The following is a 14,307-nucleotide window of genomic DNA, read 5'->3' on the forward strand; positions in this document are numbered from 1 at the left end:
TTGTTGTTTTTGTTCTACCGTCACCGGCGAAAAATTGCATTTGGAGGTATTTTTATAATACGTGCTTTTATTAGTTGAATTCACAAATTTTAAAATCACAATATTACCAAGCCGCTTACTGAATACTAATTCTCTTTTTACACGAATTTTATTTAATAATATTTTACTTCTTATAATATATTTAATGAATTAGAATGTGTATGCACAAAAAAAATGTTTAAGTGAACTCTAGAAAGAATTTTTTAATATTGTTTTCACCTAATTCTTACAAATAATATAATATTTACAAATAAGTAATTTTTCTTCGTCTTGCTTATTTATTTGAAAAAATGCATTTAACCGTTTGTCGAAATCGCTAAAGATAAAGTAGCTGTTTTCAGAAGGTGACACCCTTAGTAGTCTGTACAAAACGGGTTTTTGCTCAGTTTCGCGAACACAGCTATCTTTAACCCTTCGCTTCTCATATCACACACGCCAAAGAGAGAACGAAATCGCAGTATTGCAGGTTTTTAGAAGTCTTGGAAGGGAACCTCCAAATAACACCGAGCTTTGATTAATCATACTATAAAAAATTCCTAGAAATATCTCGATTCCAGCGCCACCTGGTATGTGCAAACAAATTCGAATTATATTTATAAACTCTCTTTGTTTTAAGAAATTAATATTTATTTGCAGGCGAAAGCCTCTGCTGCTAGCGCTGCGTTTGCTTGAGTTTACTTATATTATAATTTTATTATAATGTAAGTTTAAAAAAAAAAAATTAATAAAAAACAAAATTAATTTGATTAAATCGAACTATGAAAATAATTTTTTAGAATATATCCATCACAGCTTTTCTGGAAACACACCATTTTAAATAGTTAAGATCTCGACTACGGCGCTACAATAATTTGTTCCATTTCATTATCGCTGTCAGATGATGAACATTGCAGTATTTCGGAAACCGCAGGTTATGGTTCAAAAATACATACCTCTATAGCGATGGCCGATTCCTATTTAATATATGACTTCAAATAAACTTTATAAAATTTATCTTACATATATTTACTTACATTCTCCATTTTAATTACGATTTTTTTTAATTTAAAATTTTTATCAATTCGAAAATTCCAACTGGTGTTAATTTTTACTTTGTGATTTCTGTTGTTACAAATTATTTGCTTCATGAACAAATCTAATATCTCAATCACAGCTTACACTTAGTAGCCCGCGAAAAATTGTTATCTTCCCAGGTTGAACGGCTTATAAACTTTAAAATTTGCATGTAAGATTAAGGGGTTATATCCAGTTAGAAGGCCGAAAAAAAGCGAATTTTCCAGAATTTTTTCTGAGAAAACTTTTAACTTTATTGATCTAAAAATTTGTACATATTATGCTGTAACTTACCTATTTTAACTGTATTTTAAGACTTATATATATATATATATAATTGGCGCGTACACCCTTTTTGGATGTTTGGGCGAGCTCCTCCTCCTATTGGTGGCGGGCTCTTGATGCTGTTCCACAAATGGAGGGTTTCAAGCCGACTCCGAACGGCAGATATTTTTATGAGGAGCGTTTCCATGGCAGAAATACCCTCGGAGGTTTGCCATTGCCTGCCGAGGGGCGACCGCTATTAGAAAAATGTTTTTCTTAATTTTGGTGTTTCACCGAGATTCGAATCTACTTTCTCTCAGTGAATTCCGAATGGTAGTCACGCACCAACCCATTCGGCTACGGCGGCCGCGTAGACTTAGTATTAGAAAAATATTTATTTGGAAAGGCGCTACAGCTTATCTCCGGGAGTTCCTCTCAAAAGACGTTTTGCGGTGACCACTATATCTCTGAACTGGATTCTATAATTAATCGAAGAATAAGCAAAATAAATGCTTTGACAAAATGGCGGTTTCTAAAAAAAACAACAATCGATTTTCGACTACAATTTGGGCCTTAAAATGTTTACGAAAAAAAATTGTCGCTGAGAATTACTAAAAAATATATCTAAGAAGCTCGAGTTAAAATTTGAGAATAATCGGTGTAGCCGTTTTCGAGTAATGTTGGTCACCGACTTTGAAAACACCATTTTGAGAAAAACGCGTTTAAAGTTTGAAAAGCAATGTACATAGGATACATTTTGTTTTTGCGTGTAACTTCGAAAATATTCACCGGAACGATATTAAATTGTCTGTGTATTCTATACATATATGTACATTAAGAAAACAAAAACAATCGATTTTTTGAAAATTCTAACTGTAATAACCCCTTAAGGGATTACATGGGTTTCGTTGGTTCAAAAAATCGATTCATTTTGTTTTTTGCTTATTAATTTCTACAACTTCTCAGGAATATTATCCAAAATTTTCAAGTCGATCCGAATAATAAATTCGGAGATACAGCCTTTGGAATGTGTGCGCTCCAAGCCACTTTTATTGTTACTCAAAACTTTAAACGCGTTTTTCTCGGAACCATGTTTTCAAAGTCGGTTGTCAAATGTTCTCGAAAACTACTTAACCGATTTTGATGAAATTTTACACAGGTGTTCGAAATACAATTTACTCGTGCTTGAACGAAGGATTTTGTTTTTTTTTTCAATTACAACTATTTCAAAAAAACAAAATGTCAAGCAAATTTGACCGGAATTTTCATTTTTTTGCAAAAATGTCTGCCAAAATTCCAATTTTTACTTTTTTTCTTTCCTTCGTTCAAGCACGAGTTTATGGTCTTAACTAAAGCACTTATTTTTGTTTTTTCATGTTTGATGAGCCTGTCAGGAGGTATGCTGACTACGCGGATGCACCTTTTTTTCGAGGGGTCACCGAAAATGACATCACAATGGAGGAGTTTTAATTTTTTTTTTGAGAATTTATGAAATTATTCTTTAAATATGTCCCTATAAGACAGAAAAAAGTTTGAATTAAATAAATAATTTTTTACATAGAAAAATCTTTAAAATAGGCCTTTTTTTACCCGATGTAACTCCTTAACGCAAATCGACCAGTCTAACATACCAACATTCTATAGATTTTTTTTGCATATTTGCTTTGGAAGGGAAAATGGCTTTCAGCTAATGGAATAGACAGTAATTCTAATACTAAATATTCTGTTAGTGAATAGTTGCTCACAATAAACTACAATTTTCAGTTTTTTAGCTTTATTAAAATGTATTTTTTATTTATAGCATATTGAATGATAATGTTTAAGTATAACCTTATTGGGTACATACTTAATAATATGTGTAATGTTCCGTCTTAAAATCCGTCTGCGTTTAGACAGTTATCATGAATGTATGAATGTATTGAGAATGTGAAATTAAATATTTTCGAATTTGTTAAAATTTAGTTTCGATTTTAAATTGTACACAAAGCTTTTGTGCGTTTTAAGTATTGAAATACATATACAAATTCGTAAAATTTACGCAAACACATTGGTGCATATACTCGTAGAACGCTTCTTTCACAATTTACCCACCCCGATATAAATGTTTGCCCAATTGTCGCGATTTCTCTAATAAGAGTACTTATTTAAGTTTTTATATATGCCTGTAAGTAGCCTGTATGTTTTGCGAAACACTCACGCAAATAAGCGAGAAAAGAACCTTTCAGTTGAACCATTTATATTTACATTTAAATCTACATTTTCAAAATACTTAAAACTTCAACAAGTGCTTTAGACACAAAGACAACGGTTTACATCCCTCCGGTAAGTCAAGCTTACACAACACATTCACATGTTAATAATGAACCAAATTAAACTAATTTTCAATCAAGCTGCGACTGCAATTATTATTGAAATATAGACATTTAAATACGAACAAATACTAACCAATCTTAATGAAAAAGGAATTATGTTAAGATGAAATCATAAAAACAGGCAAATAGGAAGGCGAGTGAGTAAAGATACTATGATCTGTGTGGCATGTGGCATATGTTTTATGTTTTGTGTTCAAAAGAAAGTGCCTAAAGTCTGAAAGAACAATGCAATCAACAAGGATTCAAATTGAGACATACGCATAACAATATAAGTTTAGCAGAAATCCACACAGTGCTGTAATATTCCCTTTTAATTTCATGTTTTTTGTTTTTGTGGAATGCAAGTGCCTTTGAGGGTAGCCGGTGGGAATAAAGACGATTATTCAACGTGAATGTAGAGCAGATGTAAATCCAAATTACATTGTGATAACGATAACTTTGCTTCCTCTCAATTTTCTTAGTTCTACCACCCTTTTGGTCACATACATATTTACTCGTATTCGCTGCAGGCTCTTTTGCACATCAAGTCTTATTTTTTAAGTTTAATATGATTGGAAACGCTTAACACTCAAAATCTGAATCATCATCATCACTGTCGGATAAATCATTCTTTCGCTTCTTCTTTTTCTGTAAATAAAATAGGAAAATAAAATTAGAATACAATAATTTCGAGCACAAGTCCAAATAAAAGATGAAAAATTTCTAAGCTCAACATACAATTCTATTCTTTAATTACATTATTAGGCAGTGCCAGAAAACAAGATTACTATGCAATTAAGATATTAATATTACCTTTTTGTCACTGTCACTATCACTTGGCATCGCCTTCTTTCGCGGGCGTTTTGCCGTTGGCTTTTTCTTAATTGGTGTTGGATCCGAATCGCTAACTACAAACGCATTGTCACCGTTTGCTTCACCAGCATCACTACTATTCTCAGCGTCAGACATGTGTGCCATGTGATGTGAGTTTTCTTTAACACCTTCATTGTCTCTGAACTCCAAGTCCCCATCGCTACTTTGTTCTTCTTCGCTGTTGAGAAGGCCAGAGTAATTGATTTTTTTGGCAGTTGCCCTTCGGCCGGGTCGGTCAGCACGTGGAGCCACATCGACATTCATCTCGACATCACTGCCTGATCCCAAATCACCTTCCTCATCCGAAGAACTACGCTTCTTTTTACGCTGTTCAGACAAAAAAGAAAAATTTAAAACAATATTCCTGATAGTCATATTTATAATATTCAGTTTAACAATAGCACATTCATCAGGTGTCTACTTATGCAATATGTAATACACCAAATTTAATGTGATAAACGTTATGTTACTATTGAAATATTCAGAATGTTTAGTAACTTAGACCAGACTGCTTTGGGAATGCTGCCCATAAGGCAAACTAATGAAAATGACATAGTAGTTGGAAACCAGTGCGTTGAAGAACGAGTGAGAATGACATTAATGTAAACGATACAGCATTCGGTTATACGTAACCGAACGACCAGGATTTATATCCGGGCAAGGAGTGCCACTTCAGCAACATTCCCCGTATGTTTATGGGGAACTTTTGTGCTGCTATAACAACAACAACTACTACTTCACGACTCCGTACATTAAAACCTTTCCACGTAGACTTCTTCATGGTATTTTGAGGGCTATGAAACCTTCCTAACAATACTAACTTTAAAGAAACATTTCACTGTCAAAAAATACTAAATTTTCCGTATTCTTTCCAAAAGCAGATAGAAAGTTTTAATTAACATCTGTTTTTCCAGTGGTGTAAATAAGTCGCCTCCCAGCAGGCAATGGCAAACCTATGAGTGTATTTCTGTGTATACAAAATACAAGGCAATATGGTAAACTGGTGTTTCGTGAAATCGGTGTTCCGAACGGCAATAAAAAAATACAACAAGAAATAAACTATCAAATCAGCAAAACTTACTCCTTTGCCAAAGTTTATCTTAGTTTGTTTCATTCCATCTCCTTTGGGTTTACGAGCTCGCTTTTTCTTTTCACCATCCCCATCAGCTGCTGCTGCCTTAGCTTTTGTCTTCTTCATAGCTTCCGGTGAACCTTTCGGTCCCTTTGCTCCACCTTCAACCATTGCATCAAATTCATCAATGCTATCCACCTTTCCAGCCTTCGCAGCTTTTTCTACCTTCTCCTTCTTAACTTTCGGTCTGGAGGCAAGAGCAACTGCAGTCGAAATCTTTTTCATTATTTCATCGGTAACCTAAGGACAAATATAGGCAAATGTTAATCAATAACTTCAATCCAATCTTGTGCACAGTTACCTTGAATTCAATTTTAACTCCGTTTGGATCTGGGAAAATGTTCTCATTGCCGCCTTTAGCAGCACGTTTCTTCAAAGTACCACTCAACGCCTTTGCTTTGGCAGATAATGCCTTTGCTTGTTTCTTATTAATACCCAATTCCTCAAGGCGCTCACGATCTTCGATTTCGTCAAGTTTCTTTTCGAGATCGTCCAAATCATCTAGCCACAAAGTTTGAATAGTCTTAGCCTTGAGCGCTGCAAGCTCTGCTAACTTTATATCGCGTTGCTTCAACAATTCGTTCTTCTTCTCCTCTGTAAGCATCCACATGGACATGCCGAGCAGATAATCGAATTTCTTTACATCGGTCAACTTATTGAACGCCTTCTCCGGATCGACGGCTTTTTTCTCTTTCTTCACTGCCGAACTGGAAGCAATCTCTTCCGCCTCCTCCTCCTCATCATCTGGCTCCTCCTCATCTTCCATTTGTATACGCCGCTGCCATTCCTTTACTGGATCGGGTTTATAACCACGCTTGATTAGTTCGTCAATCATGACTTTTCGTTTTTTATTCTCAACAATAATAGTACGATCGCACTTCTCCATTATGAATCGAGCTTGATCGGTCAAACGATCCGCCTGCGCAGTTAATTGGCCTATCAGATATTCCTTGCGTTTGGAATAAAATTCTAGGCGTACTGGGAAGTACTCTTTGATAATTTCAATTGACGTGGGGAAACGGCGTAAGCAATTGTTCTGATCGAAACAATGCATTTGGTTGGTGGACATGGAGGATGTTAGTTTGAATGCGCGATGGAATCCACCCTCCTCAGCTTGCAAACGTTCGAACTCACCAGCTGTGAATGTAATAACGAAGCGCACCGTCGTGTCAGTGTGATATTCTCTATAATCAGCAACAACCGCTTTTCCTTTATCACCATTGGAAAGCACATCTAAAACACTTTCCTTGTACGATTGGGTCCAAGTGCTGACGGGTAGTTCGGATATTTCAATTTTATTATTTTGAACAATTTGTATGTTTCCCGATGAAATGTAGCGGCCATCGGATATGTAATCAATGGTACCCTTGAAATTTTTATACCTATATAAAAAAAAAAACAATCGAAATTAAAAATAAAATTTATAGTGAAGAATTGAAAGTAGCATTTAAAAGGTTTTGAGGAATTACCCACCATGGATGCATTGGCACGGGCTCTTCGTTGGCCAGCATTCGCCTAATGTTTTGTATAATATCGCGGGGATTATGATTATAGATCTTTGTGGACCATCCAGTTCCAATACCATCAGCTCCATTCACCAACACCATCGGTATGATTGGCACATACCATTGTGGTTCAATCTTCTGACCATCATCGACTTCATAAGTCAACAATGGATCGTCAGCCGGATGGAATATAAGCCTTGTCAATGGTGACATCAATGTGAAAATATAACGAGCGCTCGCACAGTCTTTTCCACCTTGTAGACGAGTACCAAATTGACCACGTGGTTCTAATAGATTAATATTGTTCGACCCAACATAGTTCTGCGCCAAATTAACAATAGTCATTTGTAGCGACATCTCGCCGTGATGATAGGCGGACATTTCAGCCACCGATCCGGATAATTGCGCCACTTTCACCTCACGTTTATCGTTACGTTTAAAGCATGTAAACATGACCTTGCGTTGACCCGGCTTAAATCCGTCTACAAGACATGGTATGGAACGAACATTATCCGCATTGGAGAAGAGCACCAGTTCAAGATTAACAAAATCTGAATATGTAATGTTTTTGGTGCCCTTAGTGTACAAATAGCGTTCTGGTAGACCAAGCAATTTTCTACGTTTAACTTCGTCCATATGCGATGTTAGCCATTCTTTACGGTCTTCTACATGCTTTTTAGAGAAAGCCATTACAATGGCGTCATCATCCACGCTACCATCGTACTTGAATACGATTCGATGACGTTCCATATCTTGGAAATACTCTTTAGCCTCCTTAGAAGTGGAGGTACCCAAACCTTTGAAAGATAATTCCAATTGTTATCATTATTAAGCTCAATATGTTGTGAAAATGCCTATTAATTTTTACGCTGAATATAATATTATGTATTAATGTACTAAAAATAATTCATTTTGCATATTCCTGGAGATTGTTTGTGAAAAACTTTTCCCGCTGCCATATACAATATACATATATCTATTTACATATTTAAAAAAAAATTACCTTTGTAGTATTTAATATTAAACGTGTTATGGTTTGGCGTATCATTCTTCCATTCTTCGAACTCAGGTAGTGAATAGAAGGAGAGTACTTGGTCTTTTTTAGTGGCTTTCACAATTGGAGTAATGAATTCCTCAAGAAACGGTAAACGCAACAATTCTGGCCAGTTGGTATGTATGAAATTTATAAGTAATCCTTTGATATGTGAACCGTCCTGATCCTGATCAGTCATTATCATTACTTTGCCATAACGTAAGGTTTTTAAATCCTCCATGGTCGTGTACTTTTTCTTATATTGCAAGCCAATAATCTTCACCAAATTATTTATTTCAGCATTTTCAGCAAGTTGCTTAAATGAAGCTTCGCGCACATTTAAAAGTTTACCACGCAATGGAAATACTCCGTACAAATCACGCCCGATAACACCCAGACCAGACACGGCCAAAGACTTGGCTGAGTCTCCCTCAGTTAGAATAAGCGTACATAAATAAGAATTTGATTTTCCAGCCTCATTTGCATCTTCAAGTTTAGGTAAATTCTTTATTTTCGAAGACTTTTTGCCACCTTTCTTATCGATTTCACTCTGTGCTTTGAATTTGGCCCACGATAACACGGCTTCCACAATACCTGACTTTGATACGTTTGCAATGAACTTCTCCGTTAGAGTACATTTCGATCCAAAACTTTTGGATTGCAATGTCATGTTCTCTTTGGTTTGCGAATCGAATGTGGGATTTTCGATAAGACAGTTAACGAATACCCACATGTGATTGCGTACCTGGAACGGCTTTATTGTAATGCCACCTATGATATGGAGAAAACAAATACATTAATGAAAATAACAACATAAACAGTGATTTTTTCAAACACAAACCTTTGTTCTTCTTCTTTACAACTTCAATTAGTTGCTTTATGATCATATCGACAACGTAATCAACATGCCGGCCACCTTTGGTGGTGGCGATTGAATTTACGAAGGAAACTTGCTGGAAGTTATTGTCGGATGGACAACATGCCACCTCCCAACGTTCGCCAGCTTGTTCGTAAACAATTTTAATTGGTTGTCCTGAGTCTTCAGTATTCTTTACATATAAGTCAATGTAATCTTTAAAATTCTTTACAGGCAATTTTTTGCCATTCAAATGTACAGCTAGTCCTTTCGTTGCAGCGGCAATATCATAAGCACGACGGCACATCAGAGCAACAATATCGTCATCTAGGCGATCCATTTTAAACTTGGACAAGTCAGGACTGAATGTAATTTTCGTAAAATCAGTACCAGCAAACTCTTTAATCTATACACAAAGTTAAATAAAGAATTTTTTAAAATCAAATATTTATACATTTTATATATTTTGAAAAAAAAAAAAAAAAATGTATTTATACTAAAAATATAGAACCCACCTTCGGCGGTGTTGTTTTCGCCATATTATTGGCCCAAATTTGTTTGAAACTTTTTTTGTACTCCTTAGTAGCTGTTTCCACAGTAAAGCTCGTAGAGAAAATGTTACATAACTTTGCGCCATAACCATTACGACCGCCAGTAACTTTCTTTTCCTCATCGTTGTAATTCGAAGAAGTCAAAAGATGACCGAAAATCATCTCCGGAACGTACATTTTATGCTCCTTGTGAACGGTAACTGGTATTCCTTGACCGTTATTCCAAATAGAAATGATATTCTTTTCCGCGTCTATGTCAATTTTAATTGTATTCATAGATTTATCACGTTGCTTGTTATCGGCGGCATTCACAAGAATTTCATCAAAGATCTTGTACAAACCGGGCACATAAGTGACTTGCCGCTGTATCATACGATTTTTCTCCTCATTGTACACCCACATGGTTTCGGTTACGTGCTCCACTGATCCAATGTACGTGTCGGGACGCAATAGAATATGCTCCAATTGCGACTTCTTTTGGTACATTTTTTCAATGGAGGTACCACTCCCAGCAACACTACCACTGCCGTTCTCCATTGCTGTTAAATTGGATAACTGTGAACGAAGATTAGTAATATAATAATTTAAAATAGTATTATATAATTTAAAAAAAAATTCAGTTATTGCACCAACTTCCGCTTCCATATTTTAGAAATATTAGAAGAAAGAAAATATGAAGCAAATTCAGATTATATGGTAGACTACCAATTTTCTCATTTAATAATGTAGTCGACACTAATGAAGATCGATCCATGCCGACCATTGGAGCAGCAGACCGTACATCAATGAATACAAGTAATAACCGGCTAGGTTGATTTACATTAAAATTCCGTAATTAATAAAACATTCTCGGCTTCATTATAACATTCAGCACCATAAAACTTTTTTTGAATGAAGAATCGAGATTAACTAAATAAACTCTTCTATTTTGAAAAGTTTTTATATAGAAATAAAATAAAAAGCATCAGTTTATTGCACCTCCTCTATCTTTAATATTGAAGCCATCAGGTACAGAAGGTGCAATTGTATTAAATTTTCCATGACTGTAACGCTTCACTCACTGTACTACTTTTGAATTTTGGCGCCCATCATATGCTGTACACTGAAGTCCCTCTCAGAGAAAATAATTCACTTTCTCTTATTATTTTAAAATTAAAAGTTTGGTCCAAGGCGAATCCACATAAGGCAAACAAAAAAATTTTAAGTTTTAAACGTTTTTATTTAACGAAACACCTTTTTAAATGATTGCGCGTTTTAAGAATTGCCGCTTTTGTGTGTACACCACTTTAAATAATTTACAACAACGCACCCTGTATGCAGCAAAAGTATTTCGAATTCTTGTGGCAATGTTTCCGACACCAATGAAACGCTTTATAGCATAATTAACCATTTAAGTCAATAGTAAAGCTAATAAGAAAAAAAAAAAAAACAATGCGTCTCACAATTTTAGCGCGGTTTTCTTGGGATAAACAAAATAATACAATTGATTGTAATTCTCAGATACGCTCTCAACATTGGTTTCTGCTCTTTCTCTTTAGCTTCCGTTTACTTTCTCGCTCCCTCAATCATATTCGCTCGCTCTGCCGCCTCTGCCACATGAGTGCGCCATTTTTAATTTGCCAAGCGAAAAACGGCGAACGCCGCTTCGCAAATTTACAACAAATTTTATGGGCTCAGATTTTACTCATCTTATACACTTTTCCTAACACTTTTCTATTTTTTGTTCAACAATCTAGCTAATTAATCTTACCTTTTGCCAAACAGAGTTTTCTCCTTCTCAATTATGCGCTTTGAAAAAAATATAATGTATGTAATCGGCCGGTGCACTCGCACTATTTCGTTCAAAGCCGGCAAACAGAGATCACACACGTTCAATAAAAGCTTTTAACAAATTAAAAGTTTATATTTTTTTATTCAGTAAGACGTAAAAGTAAAGGTTTTCGAAAAACAGTAAAAAAATTTATTTCAATTTTACAACTGACTTCACGCACTGCGACCGAAACACGTCGTTGCTTATGCTTTCCGCCGTTGAAAACTGAATTGTTTTCGCCTGACGCGAAATGCAGCGAAATGCCGATTCCGATGCGGATAATAGTGATGCCAATGTTATGCTTATTAAATATCCAGGCCTGTTTTGTCGAGTATTAATAATGGCTATTCACAACATCATGAAATAAAATTATGTTTACATAACTGAAATTTCCAAAACAGATTGCGACAATTAATCTACCCGTTTACACAATCAGGCTAAAGATTAATTAAATTAGCTGTCAAAGTAGTGTACGTTTTTTTTTTTATATCGGAGTTTTATATTAGTTTAAAAGCAAAATTAAAATTGCACTGAAAAACTAGGAAGTTTTTGTTTTTTCAAATTTCAGAGTTCTTTTTTGGTGTTGTCTGTGCTGTTCCCACATGCTTGCAATTATTTTAGTTTTTAGTCTAATTAGTAGTCTTCCCGGCCACCATGCGTTGTTGCTGTTGTTGTATTAGCAAAACCATTCCCTACATATGTAATGGGAGTGCTGCTGGAGTGACAAGCCCTGATATAGGACAAGCCGGATATAGAGTAAATCCGAGTCGTTCCGGTAACGTAGAACCAACTGTCGGGGAACGCAAAAACATTCCCCATAGATGTACTAGGAGTGCTGCTGGCCGCCGTAGCCGAATACTTGGTGCGCGACTACCATTCGGAATTCGGAGAACTTAGGTTTGTATCTCCGTAAAACATCAAAATGAAGAAAAGTTGTTTTTAATAAAAGCTCCTCATAAAAAATATCTGCCGTTCGGAGCTGGCTTAAAACTGTAGGTTCCTCCATTTGTGGAATAATTAATATATATATCAATTATACATAGGGTTTTCCAATAAGAGGTGTTATTTTGATATTCAAAGAAAAATTCTATTTTTTAATATAAATGATCGGATGTTTATTTCATTATAAAGAGGAAGTTATGCCGTTAATAGTGGAAAATAACATGAGGCAAATGATCACCACGACCACGTTTACAGGGCAATATCCTTTTCATGAAATTTTCCATAACCGAAGGTGGTAGCATATGCCGATGACTTGGTCCTGATGGTCTCAGGTCCCTTCCCATCAGTAATGGCTGAAATTTTGGAAGGTGCATTGGCTACACTCAGCAGGTGGGCCGCCAGTAGCGGTCTCAGAGTCAACTCTGAGAAAATACAAGCCTCCGCCGTTTAAGCTTCCTAGACTTAATAACCAGTGTCTTACACTTTCATCGGAAGTCAAGTATCTTGGTGTAATACTTGACCCCAAGCTCCACTGGAAGCTGCACATAGAAAATCGAGTTAAGAAGGCTAATATAGCCTTCTATGCCTGTAAATCTATGTTCGGCAAGAAATGGGGCCTCAAGCCACGTGTCGTACTCTGGATGTACAACTTAGTGGTTCTGCCAATTTTGACATACGGTTGCCTAGTTTGGTGGTTAGCTCTTCAGAAGGGCTACAACTTCACTAAATTAGAGAGAGTGCAGAGAACTGCATGTGTGGGCATCACTGGTGCCTGCAGAACATGTCCCACCGCTGCGCTCAACGTTATACTCCACTTAATTCCTGTGGATCTGCAGGTTAAATCCATTGCTGCTCAGAGTGCTATCAGACTGAGGGAGTTTGGCCTCTGGAGACAACTCCCTGTTGGGCATAGCAGCATCTTGAAGCAGATCTCCCCTTCCTTCTCAGATATTCGCACCGACCTCTCCATCCGCAAACTGTGCTTTGAGGGTTGTGCTAGGGCTATCTTTCCGAGCAGGCAAGATTGGAAAGAGGGGAGAGTTGTTGCGGATATAGAGGCCTCTGTTTTCACTGACGGATCCAAAATGGAGTCTGGAGTGGGAGCGGGGGTCTACTCCAAATCAGCCAACATCTCGGTCTCCTATAAATTGCCGGAGACAAGCAGCGTCTTTCAAGCAGAGGTCTTCGCGATCCTGCAGGCATGCAAAATGCTTCGGGATCGCTGTTGGGAGGGAGACATAAATATTTTTTCCGATAGCCAAGCTGCAATCAAGGCACTGTCGTCGCCGCATTGCAGCTCTCTTCTCGTAAACTCCTGCAAGGAGGAACTTAAACGCCTCGACCGGGCAGGAAACATCTCCCTCATCTGGGTTCCTGGGCACAGGAATATAGAGGGAAATGAACTTGCCGATGAGCTTGCCAGGAAGGGGGCGGCAGAACCGAGTCCAGCTGCCCTCTTCTCCGACATCGGTATCCCCTTGGCCGTCGTTAAAGGGAAACTACACAACTTCTTTCTAAGAAAAGCGCAAGACAGATGGAGGTCTGTCTCATCGTGTGCCATTTCAAAAGCACTATGGCCTCAATACGACATAAACAGAACGCTTAAGGTGATGGGAACCCCCCGCCATTCAATTTCCAAACTCATCGCGGTGATCACTGGCCACTGGGTGATCGGCACTCACGCGGAGAAGCTTGGAATTCCGTACAACCCCCATTGCAGAAGCTGTGGGGATCCTACAGAGAAAGAGACTGTGGTACACTTTCTCTGCAGATGTCCGGCTTTGGCGGCTAGGCGCTTGAGATTCCTCAGCGTTCCCTTTGGGGATGACTTGACGAAATTCTCCAGCCTAGATCCCTTTTCTCTCCTCCGCTACATCAACAGCACTGGATGGCTGTAG

General features: G+C 37.0%; 1 protein-coding gene across 1 annotated transcript; it reads right to left on the minus strand.

Annotated features, from left to right (window-relative positions):
- Nucleotides 1-3,108: 3,108 nt before the first annotated feature.
- Nucleotides 3,109-11,703, minus strand: LOC128864593 (DNA topoisomerase 2). Its single transcript, XM_054104344.1, has 9 exons — nucleotides 11,408-11,703; nucleotides 9,622-10,212; nucleotides 9,092-9,512; nucleotides 8,221-9,021; nucleotides 7,186-8,014; nucleotides 6,014-7,094; nucleotides 5,662-5,952; nucleotides 4,521-4,907; nucleotides 3,109-4,355 (listed from the first exon to the last, which is right to left on the minus strand). The coding sequence occupies exons 2-9, from the start codon at nucleotides 10,192-10,194 to the stop codon at nucleotides 4,290-4,292; spliced, it is 4,449 nt and encodes a 1,482-aa protein (XP_053960319.1). The 5' UTR covers nucleotides 10,195-10,212; nucleotides 11,408-11,703; the 3' UTR covers nucleotides 3,109-4,289.
- Between the last annotated feature and the right edge of the window lie 2,604 nt (nucleotides 11,704-14,307).

The sequence above is a fragment of the Anastrepha ludens genome, chromosome 5 (assembly GCF_028408465.1).
Source record: "Anastrepha ludens isolate Willacy chromosome 5, idAnaLude1.1, whole genome shotgun sequence".
Lineage (NCBI taxonomy): Eukaryota > Metazoa > Arthropoda > Insecta > Diptera > Tephritidae > Anastrepha > Anastrepha ludens.

Coding starts and splice junctions, on each gene's coding strand:
- LOC128864593 (XM_054104344.1), bottom strand. CDS start 10,194: ATGGAGAACGGCAGTGGTAGTGTTGCTGGGAGTGGTACCTCCATTGAA. Junction 9,513..9,621: donor CGAAAACAACACCGCCGAAG/GTGGGTTCTATA, acceptor CTTTGTGTATAG/ATTAAAGAGTTTGCTGGTAC. Junction 9,022..9,091: donor TGTAAAGAAGAAGAACAAAG/GTTTGTGTTTGA, acceptor TCCATATCATAG/GTGGCATTACAATAAAGCCG.